The sequence below is a fragment of the Taudactylus pleione genome, unplaced genomic scaffold (genome assembly GCF_031769625.1).
Source record: "Taudactylus pleione unplaced genomic scaffold, aTauple2 ptg000786l, whole genome shotgun sequence".
In the NCBI taxonomy this organism is placed as follows: Eukaryota; Metazoa; Chordata; class Amphibia; order Anura; family Myobatrachidae; genus Taudactylus; species Taudactylus pleione.
Genome location: NW_028285188.1, coordinates 360,407 through 381,542, shown reverse-complemented (window position 1 = coordinate 381,542; position 21,136 = coordinate 360,407). Strand labels below are relative to the sequence as shown.

General features: G+C 41.8%; 1 protein-coding gene and 1 pseudogene across 1 annotated transcript in view; both read right to left on the bottom strand.

Annotated features, from left to right (window-relative positions):
* Positions 1 to 14,788: 14,788 nt before the first annotated feature.
* Positions 14,789 to 15,974, bottom strand: LOC148475043 (uncharacterized; annotated as a pseudogene).
* Positions 15,975 to 16,747: 773 nt separating this feature from the next.
* Positions 16,748 to 21,136, bottom strand: part of LOC148475042 (uncharacterized) — a 41,819-nt gene continuing 37,430 nt past the window's right edge. The window contains exon 5 of the mRNA XM_088457796.1: positions 16,748 to 19,152. Within this exon, the coding sequence (XP_088313922.1) occupies positions 18,962 to 19,152 (191 nt within the window). The 3' untranslated portion in view covers positions 16,748 to 18,961. The remainder of the gene's footprint in view (positions 19,153 to 21,136) is intronic.

Sequence of the window (21,136 nt, the reverse complement as noted above, 5' to 3'; positions counted from 1 at the left end):
ACACACAGCTGCTATTACACCACGCACACACACAGATGCTATTACACCATGCACACACATATCAGCTATTACACCATGCACACACAGCTGCATCTACACCATGCACGCACATATCTGCTATTACACCATACACACACATATCTGCTATTACACAATGCACACACACAGCTGCTATTACACCACGCACACACACAGCTGCAATTACACCACGCACACACATATCTGCTATTACACCATACACACACATATCTGCTATTACACCATGCACACACATAACTGCTATTAAACCATGCACACATATATCTGCTATTACACCATGCACATACACTGCTGCTATTACACCATGCACACACAGCTGCTATTACACCACGCACACACAGCTCCTATTACACCACGCACACACACAGCTGCTATTACACCACGCACACACATAGCAGCTATTACACCATGCACACACAGCTGCTACTACACCATGCACACACATATCTGCTATTACACCATACACACATATCTGTTATTACACCATGCACACACATAACTGCTATTACACCATGCTCACAGATATCTGCTATTACACCATGCACATACACTGCTGCTATTACACCATGCACGCACAGCTCCTATTACACCATGCACACACAGCTGCTACTACACCATGCAAACACACAGCTGATATTACATCATGCACACACATTTCTGCTATTACACCATGCACACACATATCTGCTATTACACCATGCACACACACAGCTGCTATTACACCATGCACACAAACAGCTGCTATTACACCATGCACACACAGATCAGCTATTACACGATGCACACACACAGCTGATATTACACCATGCACACACATATCTGCTATTACTCGATGCACACACACAGCTGCTATTACACGATGCACACAAACAGCTGCTATTACACCATGCACACACACAGCTGCTATTACACCATGCACACACATATCTGCTATTACACCATGCACACACAGCTGCTATTACACCAAGCACACACATCTGTTATTACACCATACAGATATCTGCTATTACACCATGCACACACATCTGCTATTACACCATGCACACTCATATCTGCTATTACACCATGCACATACACAGCTGCTATTATACCATGCACAAACACAGCCTCTATTAAACCATGCACACACACAGCTGCTATTACACCATGCACACACAGCAGCTATTACAACATGCACACACATATCTGCTATTACACCAGGCACACACAGCTGCTTTTACACCATGCACACACATATCTGCTATTACACCATGCACATACACAGCTGCTATTACACCATGCACACACAGCTCCTAGTACACCATGCACACACAGCTGCTACTACACCATGCACACAGACAGCTGCTATTACACAATGCACACACAGCTCCGATTACACCATGCACACACACAGCTGCTATTACACCATGCACACACACAGCTGCTATTACACCATGCACACATACAGCTGCTATTACACCATGCACACACATATCTGCTATTACACAATGCACACACAGCTGCTATTACACCATGCACACACAGCTGCTATTACACCACGCACACACACAGCTGTGATTACACCATGCACACACACAGCTGTTATTACACACACAGCTGGTATTACACCATGCACACACATATCTGCTATTACACCATGCACATACACAGCTGCTATTACACCATGCACACACAGCTCCTATTACACCCTGCACACACACACAGGGGCTATTACACCATGCATACACTCAGCTGCTATTACACCATACACACATATCTGGTATTACACCATGTACACACATCTGCTATTACACCATGCACACACATATCTGCTATTACACCATGCACATACAAAGCTTCTATTACACCATGCACACACATATCTGCAATTACACCATGCACATGCAAAGCTGCTATTACACCATGCACACACAGCTGCTATTACACCATGCACACACACAGTCGCTATTACACCATGCACACACAGCTACTATTACACCATGCACACACATATCAGCTATTATACCATGCACACACAGCAGCTATTACACCATGCACACACATATCTGCTATTACACCATGCACATACTCAGCTGCTATTACACCATGCACACACACATCTGCTATTACACCATGCACACACACAGCTGCTATTACACCATGCACACACATACCTGCTATTACACCATGCACACACACAGCTGGTATTACATCATGCACACACACAGCTGCTATTACACCATGAACACAAACAGCTGCTATTACACCATGCACACACACAGCTGCAATTACACCATGCACACACATCAGCTATTACACCAGGCACACACAGCTGCTATTACACCATGCACAAACAGCTGCTATTACAGCATGCACAGACATATCTGCTATTACACCATGCACAAACATGTCTGCTATTACACCATGCACATACACAGCTGCTATTACACCATGCACACACAACTCCAATTACACCCTGTACACACACAGCTGCTACAACACCATGCACACACACAGCTGCTATTACACCATGTACACACAGCTCCTATTACACCAAGCACACACACAGCTGCTATTACACCATGCACACACATATCTGCTATTACACCATGCACACACAGCTCCTATTACACCATGAACACACACACAGCTGCTATTACACCATGCACACACACAGCTACTATTACACCATGCACACACATATCTGCTATTACACCATGCACACACAGCTGCTATTACACCATGCACACACACAGCTGCTATTACACCATGCACACGCACAGCTGTGATTACACCATGCACACACACAGCTGCTATTACACCATGTACACACATATCTGCTATTAGACCATGCACATACACAGCTGCTATTAAACCATGCACACACAGCTCCTATTACACCATGAACACACACACAGCTGCTATTACACCATGCACACACACAGCTACTATTACACCATGCACAAACATATCTGCTATTACACCATGCACACACAGCTGCTATTACACCATGCACACACACAGCTGCTATTACACCATGCACACGCACAGCTGTGATTACACCATGCACACACAGCTCTTAGTACACCATGCACACACAGCTACTACACCATGCACACACACAGCTGCTATTACACCATGCACACACACAGCTGCTATTACACCATGCACATACACAGCTGCTATTACACCATGCACACACACAGCTGCTATTACACTGCTATTACACACACAGCTGCTATTACACCATGCACACACATATCTGCTATTACAGCATGCACACACATCTGCTATTACACCATGCATGCACAACTGCTATAACACCACGCACGCACAGCTGCTATTACACCATGCACACACATCTGCTATTACACCATGCACACACACAGCTGCTATTACATCATGCACACACATCTGCTATTACACCATGCACACACAGCAGCTATTACACCACGCACACACACAGCAGCTATTACACCACGCACACACACATATCTGCTATTACACCATGCACACACAGCTGCTACTACACCATGCACACACATATCTGCTATTACACCATACACACACATATCTGCTATTACACCATGCACACACATAACTGCTATTACACCATGCACACACCTATCTGCTATTACACTATGCACATACACTGCTGCTATTACACCATGCACACACAGCTCCTATTACACCATGCACACACAGCTGCTACTACACCATGCACACACACAGCTGATATTACACCATGCACACACATATCTGCTATTACACCATGCACACACATATCTGCTATTACACCATGCACACACACACAGCTGTTATTACACCACGCATACACAACTGCTATAACACCACGCAAACACATCTGCTATTACACAATGCACACACATCTGCTATTACACCATGCACACTCACAGCAGCTATTACACCATGCACACACAGCTGCTATTACACCATGCACACACAGCTGCTATTACACCACGCACACACAGCTCCTATTACACCACGCACACACACAGCTGCTATTACACCACGCACACACATAGCTGCTATTACACCATGCACACACAGCTGCTACTACACCATGCACACACATATCTGCTATTACACCATACACACATATCTGTTATTACACCATGCACACACATAACTGCTATTACACCATGCTCACACATATCTGCTATTACACCATGCACATACACTGCTGCTATTACACCATGCACGCATAGCTCCTATTACACCATGCACACACAGCTGCTACTACACCATGCAAACACACAGCTGATATTACATCATGCACACACATTTCTGCTATTACACCATGCACACACATATCTGCTATTACACCATGCACACACACAGCTGCTATTACACCATGCACACAAACAGCTGCTATTACACCATGCACACACAGATCTGCTATTACACGATGCACACCCACAGCTGATATTACACCATGCACACACATATCTGCTATTACTCGATGCACACACACAGCTGCTATTACACGATGCACACAAACAGCTGCTATTACACCATGCACACACAGCTGCTATTACACCAAGCACACACATCTGCTATTACACCTTACAGATATCTGCTATTACACCATGCACACACATCTGCTATTACACCATGCACACTCATATCTGCTATTACACCATGCACATACACAGCTGCTATTATACCATGCACAAACACAGCCTCTATTACACCATGCACACACACAGCTGCTATTACACCATGCACACACAGCAGCTATTACAACATGCACACACATATCTGCTATTACACCAGGCACACACAGCTGCTTTTACACCATGCACACACATATCTGCTATTACACCATGCACATACACAGCTGCTATTACACCATGCACACACAGCTCCTAGTACACCATGCACACACAGCTGCTACTACACCATGCACACAGACAGCTGCTATTACACAATGCACGCACAGCTCCGATTACACCATGCACACACACAGCTGCTATTACACCATGCACACACACAGCTGCTATTACACCATGCACACATACAGCTGCTATTACACCATGCACACACATATCTGCTATTACACAATGCACACACAGCTGCTATTACACCATGCACACACAGCTGCTATTACACCACGCACACACACATCTGTGATTACACCATGCACACACAAAGCTGTTATTATACACACAGCTGGTATTACACCATGCACACACATATCTGCTATTACACCATGCACATACACAGCTGCTATTACACCATGCACACACAGCTCCTATTACACCCTGCACGCACACACAGGTGCTATTACACCATGCATACACTCAGCTGCTATTACACCATACACACATATATCTGCTATTACACCATGTACACACATCTGCTATTACACCATGCACACTCATATCTGCTATTACACCATGCACATACAAAGCTTCTATTACACCATGCACACACATATCTGCAATTACACCATACACATGCAAAGCTGCTATTACACAAAGCACACACAGCTGCTATTACACCATGCACACACACAGTCGCTATTACACCATGCAAACACAGCTACTATTACACCATGCACACACATATCTGCTATTACACCATGCACACACAGCAGCTATTACACCATGCACACACATATCTGCTATTACACCATGCACATACTCAGCTGCTATTACACCATTCACACACACATCTGCTATTAAACCATGCACACACACAGCTGCTATTACACAATGCACACACATACCTGCTATTACACCATGCACACACACAGCTGCTATTACATCATGCATACACACAGCTGCAATTACACCATGCACACACATCAGCTATTACACCATGCACACACAGCTGCTATTACACCATGCACAAACAGCTGCTATTACAGCATGCACAGACATATCTGCTATTACACCATGCACAATCATGTCTGCTATTACACCATGCACATACACAGCTGCTATTACACCATGCACACACAGCTCCAATTACACCATGCACACACAGCTGCTACAACACCATGCACACACACAGCTGCTATTACACCATGTACACACAGCTCCTATTACACCATGCACACACACAGCTGCTATTACACCATGCACACACATATCTGCTATTACACCATGCACATACACAGCTGCTATTAAACCATGCACACACAGCTCCTATTACACCATGAACACACACACAGCTGCTATTACACCATGCACACACACAGCTACTATTACACCATGCACACACATATCTGCTATTACACCATGCACACACAGCTGCTATTACACCATGCACACACACAGCTGCTATTACACCATGCACATGCACAGCTGTGATTACACCATGCACACACAAAGCTGCTATTACACCATGTACACACATATCTGCTATTAGACCATGCACATACACAGCTGCTATTAAACCATGCACACACAGCTCCTATTACACCATGAACACACACACAGCTGCTATTACACCATGCACACACACAGCTACTATTACACCATGCACACACATATCTGCTATTACACCATGCACACACAGCTGCTATTACACCATGCACACACACAGCTTCTATTACACCATACACACTCATATCTGCTATTACACCATGCACACATCTGCTATTACACCATGCACACACATATCTGCTATTACACCATGCACACACATGTCTGCTATTACACCATGCACACACAGCTGCTCTTACACCATGCACACACATATCTGCTATTACACCATGCACATACACAGCTGCTATTACACCATGCACACACACAGCTGCTCTTACACCATGCACACACACATCTGCTATTACACCATGCACACACACAGCTGCTATTACACCATGCACACACATATCTGCTATTACACCATGCACATACACAGCTGCTATTACACCATGCACACACAGCTGCTATTACACCATGCACACACACAGCTGCAATTACACCATGCACACACAGCTTATATTACACCATGCACACACAGCTGCTATTACACCATGCACACACACAGCTGCAATTACACCATTCACACACAGCAGCTATTACACCATGCACACACAGCTGCTATTACACCATGCACACACAGCTGCTATTACACCATGCACACACACATCTGCGATTACACCATGCACACACACATCTGCGATTACACCATGCACACACATATCTGCTATTACACCATGCACATACACTGCTGCTATTACACCATGCACACACACAGCTGCTATTACACCATGCACACACATATCTGCTATTACACCAAGCAAACACATATCTGCTATTACACCATGCACATACACAGCTGCTATTACACCATGCACACACAGCTCCTATTACACCACGCACACACAGCTGCAACTACACCATGAACATACACAGCTGCTATTACACCATGCACACACAGCTCCTATTACACCATGCACACAAACAGCTGCTATTACACCATGCACACACAGCTGCTATTACACCATGCACACACACAGCTGCAATTACACCATGCACACACATCAGCTATTACACCATGCACACACAGCTGCTATTACACCATGCACACACAGCTGCTATTACAGCATGCACAGACATATCTGCTATTACACCATGCACAAACATGTCTGCTATTACACCATGCACATACACAGCTGCTATAACACCATGCACACACAGCTGCTACAACACCATGCACACACACAGCAGCTATTACACCATGTACACACAGCTCCTATTACACCATGCACACTCCCAGCTGCTATTACACCATGCACACACATATCTGCTATTACACCATGCACATACACAGCTGCTATTACACCATGCACACACAACTCCTATTACACCATGAACACACACACAGCTGCTATTACACCATGCACACACACAGCTACTATTACACCATGAACACACATATCTGCTATTACACCATGCACACACAGCTGCTATTACACCATGCACACACACAGCTGCTATTACACCATGCACACACACAGCTGTGATTACACCATGCACACACACAGCTGCTATTACACCATGTACACACATATCTGCTATTAGACCATGCACACACATCTGCTATTACACCATGCACACACAGCTCCTATTACACCATGCACACACACACAGCTGCTATTACACCATGCACACACAGCTCCTATTACACCATGCACACACAATGCTGCTATTACACCATGCACACACACAGCTGCTTTTACACCATGCACACACACATCTGCTATTAAACCATACACACTCATATCTGCTATTACACCATGCACACATCTGCTATTACACCATGCACACACATATCTGCTATTACACCATGCACATACAAAGCTGCTATTACACCATGCACACACATTTCTGCTATTACACCATGCACATACAAAGCTGCTATTACACCATGCACACACACACAGCTGCTATTACTCCATGCACACACACAGCTGCTATTACACCATGCACACACACAGCCGCTATTACTCGATGCACACACACAGCTGCTATTACACCATGCACACACACTGCTGCTATTACACCATGCACACACACAGCTGCTTTTACACAATGCACACACATATCTGCTATTACACCATGCACATACATAGCTGCTATTACACCATGCACACACACAGCTGCTATTACACCATGCACACACACACACATCTGCTATTAAACCATGCACACACACAGCTGCTATTACACCATGCACACACATATCTGCTATTACACCATGCACATACACAGCTGCTATTACACCATGCACACACATATCTGCTATTACACCATGCACATACACAGCTGCTATTACACCATGCACACACAGCTCCTATTACACCATGCACACACACAGCTGCTATTACACCATGCACATACACAGCTGCTATTACACCATGCACACACACAGCTGCTATTACACCATGCACACACACAGCTGCTATTACACCATGCACACACACACACATCTGCTATTAAACCATGCACACACACAGCTGCTATTACACCATGCACACACATATCTGCTATTACACCATGCACATACACAGCTGCTATTACACCATGCACACACAGCTGCTATTACACCATGCACATACACAGCTGCTATTACACCATGCACACACAGCTGCTATTACACCATGCACATACACAGCTGCTATTACACCATGCACACACAGCTCCTATTACACCACGCACACACAGCTGCTACTACACCATGAACATACACAGCTGCTATTACACCATGCACACACAGCTCCTATTACACCATGCACACAAACAGCTGCTATTACACCATGCACACACAGCTGCTATTACACCATGCACACACACTGCTGCTATTACACCATGCACACACACAGCTGCTCTTACACCATACACACACATATCTGCTATTACACCATGCGCACACACATCTGCTATTACACCATGCACACACATATCTGCTATTACACCATGCACATACACAGCTGCTATTACACCATGCACACACAGCTCCTATTACACCATGCACACACACAGCTGCTATTACACCATGCACATACACAGCTGCTATTACACCATGCACACACACAGCTGCTATTACACCATGCACACACAGCTGCTATTACACCATGCACACACACAGTTGTTATTACACCATGCACACACACAGCTGCTATTACACCATGCACACACACAGCTGCTATTACACCATGCACACACACAGTTGTTATTACACCATGCACACACACAGCTGCTATTACACCATGCACACACACAGCTGCTATTACACCATGCACACACAGCTGCTATTACACCATGCACACACAGCTGCTATTACACCATGCACACACAGCTGCTATTACACCTTATTTTTATGCAGTGGAAACAACACAATAACCTCGAAACAAATCATATATTTTGTTATAGAGTTTACAATTGTAACAGTATTTACTGACGCAATGCTGCAGTTCCATGTAATTGCATTAAAACTGTGGATATTCTCTGTTCGCCACAATGTGCAAAACAATTATTGTTTTCTGTTCTCATTCTTGTTAATGTCAACATGACAGCATTATTCCTTTATTCACAGTATATTTTATATTTTTCCAGATCTTATGTTAAATTCTAATCATCAATCTTTAAACATGAAGCCTCAATCACCGGCTTTCTCCTGCCAGCTGTCCTGGCTTCATGAAGGTTCAGTGGTAGTATTCAAACATCATGTACAGTATATGCAATCATTGTTGTTTTATACAGTTATTAAACAATTTGCTGAGTACCCACTAACTATTTTTCTAAGCCAGCAATTATATTATAGTTCAAGGTGTTCAAAAGGTCACCAATATAATGCAGATAATTACAGTACATTAGGTTTCCCGCATAAGATCTTATTCTCTGAGTGCTGCTGACATCACAGAGGCTGTAAATGAATTGTCTGTGTCCCCATATAAGCTTCAATAATTGCATATTAATAGTTGATTGTCCTAGTTAACAGGTATGTTATTCAAGGTTAGCTTGTACCCTTTTTTTTCCACTAGATTGCCGGGTCACACCGGGGATTATGATCATGCGCCTGTCCCAGGAGCAACCCGGCTTAGACCCCTGTCAGACAGGTGGCCCTACCCGGCACAAATGCTGGGCCAATTATGCCATCGACATCAAGTGATGAGCCAGCATCTCCATGTGCCGGCTTTCCCCCTTTGCAGAGAAAGCATTCTACCCTTCTCGTTACCAGGATTAAAATGCAGGGGTCACTCTACCCGGCTTATTTCAACCCTGCCCTATCACACTGCACAAGAACCCAGGTTGCTGTGCACTCACATGCAAAAGCCCGAGTTATTGGAGCTGGTGGAAAAAGGGGTATTACTTATTTCATATTGCATACAGCACGCAGCAGGGATACATTCAATATGTCAGTGCAGGGGATGCCGGCGCCGGAATACCGACACCTGTCATAATCCTGGCACCGGAATCCCCACCGCCAGCATACCAAAGGAGAATAGGCACTAAGGGGGGAGGGTTAGGTTTAGGGTGTGGGGAGAGGGAAGTTAGGTTTAGGTGCTAGTAGGGGAGGTTTGGTTCAGGCAGAGGGGAGGGAAGGTTAGGGTAGGGAGAGGGGGAGGGTTAGAATACTGACCGACAAGTACTGACAGTCGGTATTCTAGCCCTGTTTGGGATGGCAGCATCGGAATTCTGACTGCCGGGATCCCGAACGCGGGCATTATATACCCATCCACTCTAGCACTGCCCCATGAGCAGTGAAGATGTGCTTCTCTATAAATCAACGAGACAATTCGTGACTATGTAGTGGTGCCTCCAGTTCCACCAATAAAAAAAGTTTAAAATAAAGCTGAAAAATATATATTTATCAATTCTCAATATTCTCAGTGTGACAATAACAGCGATTCTTAAAAAAACTTCACCACGTAAAGGAGAACTTGTAGTCTGTGGGGTGCAAAATCTTAAAATACTACTATCTTTTGCAATTATAGGGTATTTAACTTGATTGTCTACAAATTGCACCAAAAAAGAAATCCCACCCTACTTATCTACAGTCAGGTGCATAAATATTGGGACATTGACAGCATTTTCATATTTAGGCCTCTATTCACCACCACAATAGCTTTGAAATGAAACAAACAAGATGTGTTTTAACTGCAGACTTTCAGATTTAATTTGAGGGTAATTACATCCAAATCAGGTGAACGGTGTAGGAATTACAACAGATTCTATATGTGCCTCCCATATTTTAAGGGGCCAAAAGTAATGGGACTATCAACACAAAAGCTATTTCATGGACAGGTGTGGGCTATTCTCTCATTATTTCATTTTCAATTAAGCAGGTAAAAGGTCTGGAGTTGATTCTAGGTGTGACATTTGCATTTGGAATCAGTTGCTGTCGACTCTCAATATGAGATCCAAAGAGCTGTCACTATCAGTGAAGCAAGCCATCATTAGGCTGAAAAATCAAAACAAACCCATCAGAGAGATAGCAAAAACATTAGGGGTGGCCAAATCAACTGTTTGGAACATTCTTAAAAAGAAAGAACGCACCGGAGAGCTCAGCAACACCAAAAGACCCGGAAGACCACGGAAAACAACTGTGGTGGTTGACAGAAGAATTATTTCCCTGGTGAAGAAAAACCCCTTCACAACAGTTGGCCAAATCAAGAACACTCTCCAGGAGGTAGGTGTATATGTGTCAAAGTCAACAATCAAGAGAACACTTCACAAGAGTGAATATAGAGGGTTCACCACAAGATGTAAATCATTGGTGATCCTCAAAAACAGGAAGACCAGATTAGAGTTTGCCAAACAACATCTAAAAAAGCCATTACAGTTCTGGACCAACATCCTATGGACAGATGAGACAAAGATCAACTTGTACCAGAGTGATGGGAAGAGAAGAGTATGGAGAAGGAAAGGAACTGCTCATGATCCAAAACATACCACCTCATCAGTGAAGCATGGTGGTGGTAGTGTCATGGCATGGGCATGTATGGCTGCCAATGGAACTGGTTCCCTTGTATTTATTGATGATGTGACTGCTGACAAAAGCAGCAAAATGAATTCTGAAGTGTTTCGGGCAATATTATATGCTCACATTCAGTCAAATGCTTCAGAACTCATTGGACGGCGCTTCACAGTGCAGATGGACAATGACCCGAAGCATACTGCAAAAGCAACCAAAGAGTTTTTTTATGGCTAAAAAGTGGAATGTTATGCAATGGCCAAGTCAATTCCCTGACCTGAATCCAATTGAGCATGCATTTCATTTGATGAAGACAAAACTGAAGGGAAAATGCCCCAAGAACAAGCAGGAACTGAAGGCATTTGCAGTAGAGGCCTGGCAGAGCATCACCAGGGATGAAACCCAGCGTCTAGTGATGTCTATGCGTTCCAGACTTCAGGCTGTAATTGCCTGCAAAGGATTTGTAACAAAGTATTAAAAAGTGAGTTAGATTTAGGATTGTTTAGTTTGTCCCATTACTTTTGGCCCCTTAAAAAGTGGGAGGCACATATATAAACCGTTGTAATTCCTACACTGTTCACCTGATTTGGATGTAATTACCCTCAAATTAAATCTGAAAGTCTGCAGTTAAAGCACATCTTGTTTGTTTCATTTCAAAGCCATTAAGGTGGTGAATAGAGGCCAAAATATGTAAATTCTGTCAATGTCCCAATATTTATGCACCTGACTGTATACCCCTATAGGTTAATGATCTCTCCACCTAGCTGGTGATCTGCCCCTGTCTCCGATTTTGTGGAGTCAGATCTTAGAAACATAGAAACATAGAATTTGATGGCAGAAAAGAACCACTTGGCCCATCTAGTCTGCCCCTTTTCATGTACCCTTTAGGCAACTTCAACCCTATTTGCTCCTTACGTCTCTATTAAGGATATTCTTATGCCTATCCCAAGCGTGTTTAAATTGTTCCACCGTTTTAGCTTCAACCACATCAGATGGGAGGCTATTCCACTTATCCACTACCCTTTCTGTGAAGTAATTTTTCCTCATATTTCCTCTGACGATACCTCCCTCCAGTGTCAGTGCATGTCCTCATGTTCTTGTACTCTTTCTTTGAAGAATGTTTCCCTCCTGTCCCTTATTAAAACCCTTCATGTATGTGAAAGTTTCTATCATGTCCCCCCTTTCCCTTCTCTGTTCCAAACTATACATATTAAGATCTTTTAGTCTTTCTGGGTAAGTTCTGTGCTGTAGGCCATGCACCATTTTAGTTGCCCTTCTTTGTACAGTCTTTAATGTATCTATATCCTTCTGGAGATGTGGCCTCCAGAACTGAACACAGTATTCTAGATTAGGCCGTACCAATGACCTATACAGTGGTATTATCACTTTTTTCCTGCTACCAATTCCTCTCCTATGCAACCAAGCATCTGACTTGCCTTCCTCATTGCTTTGGTGCATAGCTTGCTTGCCTTTAAGTCATTTGAAATGGTGACTCCTAAATCCCTTAACTCCTCTGTATTTTCAATTATTGTGTCCTTGATACTATATTTAGCCTTTAGGTTAAAGAGACCCAAGTGCATGATTTAGCATTTTTTTACATTAAACTGTAGTTGCCATGTTCTTGCCCATTCCTCTACACTACCCAGATCCTCAGTCACTTGTTTTACCCCTCCTGGTGTGTCTACCCTGTTGCATACTTTTGTATCATCTGCAAAAATGCATACTTTCCCTTTAATATTATTTGCAATATCACCGACATAGATATTAAACAGCACTGGCCCAAGTATAGATCCCTGGGGTACTCCACTGGTAACATTTCCCTCCCGTGAATACACTCCATTTGCTACAACTCTCTGTTTCTTATCCTGCAACCAAGATCTTATCCATTCAACAGTCATAGAATCCAATCCCAAGCTTTCCAGTTTGTTTATCATTCTGCGATGCGGGACAGTGTCAAAAGCATTACTAAAGTCTAAATCAGCTACATCTACGTCCCCCCCTTGATCTATTACTTTTGACACCAAGTCAAAAAAGTCAATAAGATTTGTTTGGCAGGATATCCCCTGAGTAAATCCATATTGTTTGGGATCCTGTAAATGGTTGGATTTGAGATATTCCACCACTTTCATTTAATAGTGTTTCCATCAATTTCTCTTCTACTGATGTAAGGCTCACTGGTCTGTAGTTACTGGTCTGTAGTTACTTGCCTCTTCTTTGCTTCCACTTTTGTACTGTGGTATTACATTTGCTCTTTTCCAGTCCTTGGAATCACTCCTGATACTAGCGACTGGTTGAATAATTCTGTTAATGGTGTTACCAGGACCCCTTTAAGCTCTTTTAGTATCCTTAGATGTATCCCATCTGGCCACATTGATTTATCCACTTTCAGTTTAGAGAGTTCTGTTAGGACCCTCTCCTCTGTAAATGAGATTTCATGTACCTCATTTTTATGAATGCCTCTGCAATTTAACTGTGGCCCCTTCCCCTCTTTTTCTGTAGTGAATACTGAGCAAAAATATTTACATAATCTGCTATTTCTTTGTCTCCCTCGATCATGTACTCACTCTCTGTCTTAAGATTTATTATTCCTCCATGTGACTTCCTCCTTTCACTAATATACTTAAAAAATGTTTTGCTCCCTTTATATACTGACTGGACCATTTTCTCCTCAGCTTCTCCCTTTGCACGTCTAATAACCTTCTTAGCCTCCTTCCTTCTGGCATGATACGCCTCTTTGTCGTTATTATTTTGAGTCTGCTTATATTTCCTAAAAGCCATCTTTTTTAATTTCACAATCGTTGATACCTCTTTTGTAAACCACTCTGGCTTCCTTTTCCTGGTGCTTTTCCTAAATCTTTTAAGACAAAGGTCTGTCGCCTTTAGTATTGCATTTTTTATTTTTTCCCACCTCTCCTGCACTCCTTCCAAGTTCCTCCAATCTGCCAATGACTCAGTAACACATCTCTCCATCTCTGCAAAGTCAGCCTTCCTAACATCTAACACTTTTGTTGGTGTATGGCATGAATTGGACCCTGACTTTATACTAAACCATACTGCTTGGTGATCACTGGATCCTAGGTTCTCACCCACATTTACATCCGATGTTCTGTCACAATTTGTGAATAATAAGTTCAGAATAGCATGATTGCGAGTGGGCTCCCTCACCAATTGTTTGAGAGATGCTCCCTGAAGGGAATTTAGAAAGTGGCCACTTCTAGAGGAACTTGCAGCAGACACCTCACAGTTTACATCTGGAAATTTAAAGTCTCCCATGATTATGACCTCTCCTTTAAAGCCATTCTAGTAATGTCCTGCAATAGCTACTTATCCAGTTCCCGTCTCTGTCCAGGTGGTCTATAGATCACCTTAGTGCGAATTATTTCCTTGTCTCCCATTTCTATGGTCACCCAAAGGGCCTCAGTTGTTGCTTCAATATTTTGTATTATAATAGCATTTATGTTGTATTTCACATACATAGCTACTCCTCCTCCAATCCTCCCCATTCTGTCCTTTCTAAGTAGAAAATAGCCTGGTATAGCTATGTACCAGTCATGACTTTAATTTCACCATTTTATGGGGCATGATCCTCGTTTGAGTGCCCCACTCCAAATAGCATATTCTTCTTCATATTTGCTCTTGTTATTTTTAAAGTTAGTCCTAAATTTATGTCAGTTACAAGATTAATAACCATGGGCCAGATTCTGAGTCAATCGAAGATTAGGCAGCGAGCCTTCCGTATGAAGACATACAGATGCTGGCATTAGCATACGGTTATAAATCTGGCTGTGCAGATGTCCACAATTGTGGTTACTTTCTGAGCTATTTATAATTAGGACCCACATCTGGATAATTAGATGATAGCTAATGAAATTAGGGATGGGCACTGACCCCGTGTTTTGGTTTTGGATCTGGATTTAAAAAAAAAAAATTATAAAGTTTTAAAAACAGCAAAAATCATATAATTTATGCAATCCAAAACCCGAAACTCAGATTTAAAATCCAAAATTCTGAACCGCAAAAAGATCAGAACTGTGACCCGGATTTACCCGGATCTCCTCAGGCGATCATAACCGCGACTCGGATTTACCTGGATTCATGAAATTCGGGTGGATTCAGATTTCTAGAGAACCGAACCGCACATATCTAAATGAAATCATGCTTTTAATTTTAATGTATTTGTCTAACTTTATTATAATTATCACTCCATAAACATTAAAAATTACAAAATACAAAAATTGTTTGTTTAAAACTTTTTATTTTTTAACGTTTAGCACTTTGTAACGTTTTAGAGACAGAACATTAAGGCCCTCATTCAGAGCCACTTGCTATTTGCGGTCGTTCGTTCTAAAACAAGGGGTGGCTATTCAAATGAACCGTTCGCTGTTTGCGGTCTGTTCACGCCTCTATGTCTGAACGAGCGAACAAAACTTGCTTTTGTTTTTTGAAAAAATACGCCCCCTGGCCGCTCGCATCCTACGTCATGTCCGCTATTTATTAGATTAATCGAGTACATCGACCAGGGTATGAACTGCTCGCTATTCTTGGGGCTGGTGTTTGCTACCACAATTTTGTGAGCAGTTCTGGCTATAAAATAACCCAGTGACGTGGTCAATGATGCTGCTGTATTAATTCTGCACACCCTTAAAACGCCCGTTTTGACCTTTAAGCACGCCTGCGTTCTGATTTCCACTCCCCGTTTTCAAGCACCTTCCCCTGTTACCACCCACATACGCCTCTTTCTGTCAATCAAATTAGCAGGCATTCACTATTTTGCGAGCACATGAATTTCGCCCGCACTGACTGGTTAGCGCATGCGTATAACGATCCGTACGCATGCGCAGTTGGGCAAACATCGCTCGGAACGAACGAGCGGCCGCTTACGAGCGGCTCTGAATCAGGCCCTAAGGTGGATGTGAAATGACTGATCAAAAGTACAACATTTTAGCAAGAATAAAGGAAAAATACGTACTGCTGCGCAGGCCAAAACTTCTACTAGGATATGTAATTGACAGTGCGCTAATACATGTCGTTGACAATCTGATAGTTCGTGTATGAGGGGGCGCTGATTAGTCCTCTGCCTAACCCACTTCCTTTAATTGTAGCATTATTTTGTCACTGCAGCCTTTTTTTTTGTTAATTGCCAATAGCGATTTTTTTTTTCAGGTGTTTACATCACACGCTCATTGAGAACTGCCCATTTGGTAATTGCAACTCCTATGTCTATGTGGGACACCCAATCTAGATGAAAAATGCTGAATCATTGTCTTGATGTTTTATGTATTATTTTGTTGATTATTAAATTGTGCTTCACTATATGCACTTTTCTTATTGTTTTGAGTAAAACAACGTCCTATGACAGGATCAGTCCCTAAAGGACTACATGATACACATATCATTATTCAGTGGATTGGAAGCTACCAAAGCGTCACACCTAGGTGGAGTTTTTTGCTAAGCGCAGGTTATATGATTTCTGCTTTTAACTTTGTGACATTAAGTGACAAGTGCTCTTCTTATTCCACTGTGAAGAAATGAAGTGCCAACTTTTAGTGTGGAGATTGAGACTGAAGATGTAGCAAGATCTGGGAGACTTTCAACAGTGACGGCACCCGAAATTGTTGATCGCGTTAATTACTTGATTTTAACATGATTGGCGAATCTCAGCTAAAACAATAGCTAAGACACTGGAGATATCTAGGGAACATGTTGGGTTCATAATTCATGAGCTCTTGGACATGCAAATGATGTCAGCCAAATGTTTGAACAACGATGAGAACAGAGAACAAGGGGACACTTCTAAGTTGGTTTTGCAGCATTTTGAGCGATCTGCTGAAGATTTTTTGCAATGACTTGTCACTGTTGATGAAACACAGTTACATCACTACGATCCTGATAAGAAAAAACAGTCCATGCAGTGTCGGCTCTCAAGTTCTCCCCAGGCAGAATTTCAAAAAATTAAAAACTGAAAGGTTTATAGGAAAGTTCATGGCAACATTTTTTGGAGACTCTATAGACATTTTACTGACTATATTTTAAAGGGTCAAACAATAAATGCTGAATATTATTATAACATGCTTTCCAGATTAAAGCATGCATTAAAGGAATAAAGGTGAGAGAAACTGATAAAAGGTGTTCTCTTTTTGCAGGACAATGTGTCTGCTCACAAATCTGACAAGACAATGGATGTTTTGAAAGATTTTGGGTTCGAGTGTCTAGACCATAAACACTTCTCACCAGATCTTTCTCCGTTAGACTATTTCCTATTCCCAAACTTTAAAAAATCTTTGAAAGTTAAGCATTTTTCAAATGATTTGGAGGTGATATCAGCAGCAGAGCAGTATTTGAGTGATCAAACTTCAGAATTTTTTTCAGAAAGGTTAAAGAAACTCCAAAAACACTGTGCCAAGTGTGTTTAACTTCAGGGTGAAATGTGGAATAATATGTAAGTTTCATGGTTCTAGTCCATTTGGTTCTTGGTAAGGCCAAGGACTTTTCAGCATCCCATCACAGTTGGCTCTTTGCTAGTAGTTGTAGTTGACTCACTGTTAGTAGTTGTAGTTGACACTGTCACTTCCTGTTCACATGTATATGACCTATGGCTACCATATGTTGTTACGTAGTTTTCTACATTGCATAAAATTTGAGTGCCACAACCATAAAAAACCATAACATGAGTTTCTGGTTCTGTGAAGAACAAACAACATCAATATCAGTGAATAATTACTGTAACTTACTTAGCGTAGATACAAAAGGTATAAAGAACAAAAGCTTATAGAAAATCTTATTTTCTTTAAGTGTTGACCTTTGCCTTTTAGTTGACCAGGGTAAAAATGACAGTCAGCCTGAGTCACCAGAATAAACCTCTCTCAGGTTATGTAAGAATGTTATTTATTTTGTACTAGATGCCCCTGATGCTATTTGATCTCTTATTTATTATTTCTTTATTATCAGTTACTTATATAGCATCAGAAAATTCAGCTGAACTTTATACTTTAAAGTAAACAGTAATAGAACAAGACTGGGTAATAACAGACAGACATAGAGGTTAGAGGGCGCTGTTCGCACAGTTACATTCTGTATTTATCTATTAAGATGGCGATGTCATTTAGATTATAAAGGCAAAACATGAAGAGTTTTTTAATTGAGGATACAGGAGTAGATAAGAAACACACATTCACTTCCTAAACATTTCTTAGAGGTACATAATCTTAACCCCTTACACCTTATGTGTTAGGCCATAGAACATGCTGTTTTAGGGATATAATAATTTGTTTGAATGAATTTTATGAAATTTCTCCCCTTATTATAGGTGGTTTTGTTATAGAAAGATATTATTATTATTATTATTATTATTTTTAATATTATTGTTATTTTAATTGTTCTTATTTATTGTTTATGTAATTTATTTGATATTTTATTTCATATGGAAAGAGATGGTGTTGCGCTAATATTTAAGATGCTGTAAATAATAAATAAATATCACATTAAAAAATTGACTGAATATGGCAGAAAACCAACAAACGGATTCAAGACACCAAATTTGTTAAAGGAATCAACATTCCTTATATAAATTGTTTTGGAAAATACCTAGTTACAAAACAACATGTACTATAATTTTTTTTACAATCCTTGTGCTGAAGTCTACACAGACTAATCTAATATATAAAACCTCTAATTAAGATTTGATTGGTGTGTACACATATAAATAGCTGTAATAACGCTACATGAAGCTATCTTGTTGAATAGCATGAAGATTTCACCAGATTGTAATCCACAAATATATAGATATGGATGGATGGTATTGTGTCCACAATTAACATTTGGAAGACTGAAGCCTTAATTATGTCTCCATATGAATGTAAGTGCTTCTGATGTAATAAAATCCAAGTCTTATACAGACACTTACTTAACTCCATATACAACAGTAAAAAGTCCCTGTCTATCCAGGTTAGCCGCTGCACTGATGACCTCCATGTTTCTTAAGACTGCAGCTTCTCCGCTCCGTAATTTGGATGACAGGTGCCATACTCCAGTATGTGCAGGGATGGGTGTACAGGTGTTTAGGGAGAAGGAGATGTTCTGAGGCTGGTGTTAAATGCCTCTCTCTCCTTATCTTCCTCCATGGCAGATTATACTCTTTGATAAATCTTCATGGAATAGAAGCAAAACGCGTTAGTGGATTACCACACATTGCTAAAAGTCTGTACATTAGACTGCCAGACATTGGCAATTTTTTTCTGGGAATCAGGAGCAATTGGGTGTGGTTACCTACACTTTTGCAGAACTTGGTCTGCCACAGAAGAAGGTAAGGAGAAAGAGGTGTTTAACACCAGCCTCGGAACATCTCCTTCTCCCTAAACACCTGCACACCTGTCCCTGCACGTACTGGAGTATGGCACCTGTCATCCAAATTATTGAGCAGAGAAGCTGCAGTCTTAAGAGATCTGGAGGTCATCAGTGCAGCAGCTAACCTGGATAGACAGGGACTTTTTACCATGGTACATGGAGTTAAGTAAGTGTCTATATAAGACTTGGATTTTATTACATCAGCAGCACTTACAGTACATTCATATGGAGACCTAAATAGGGCTTCAGTCTTCCAAATGTTAATTGTGGATACAATACCATCCATCCATATCTATATCTTTTTGGATTACAATCCGGTGAA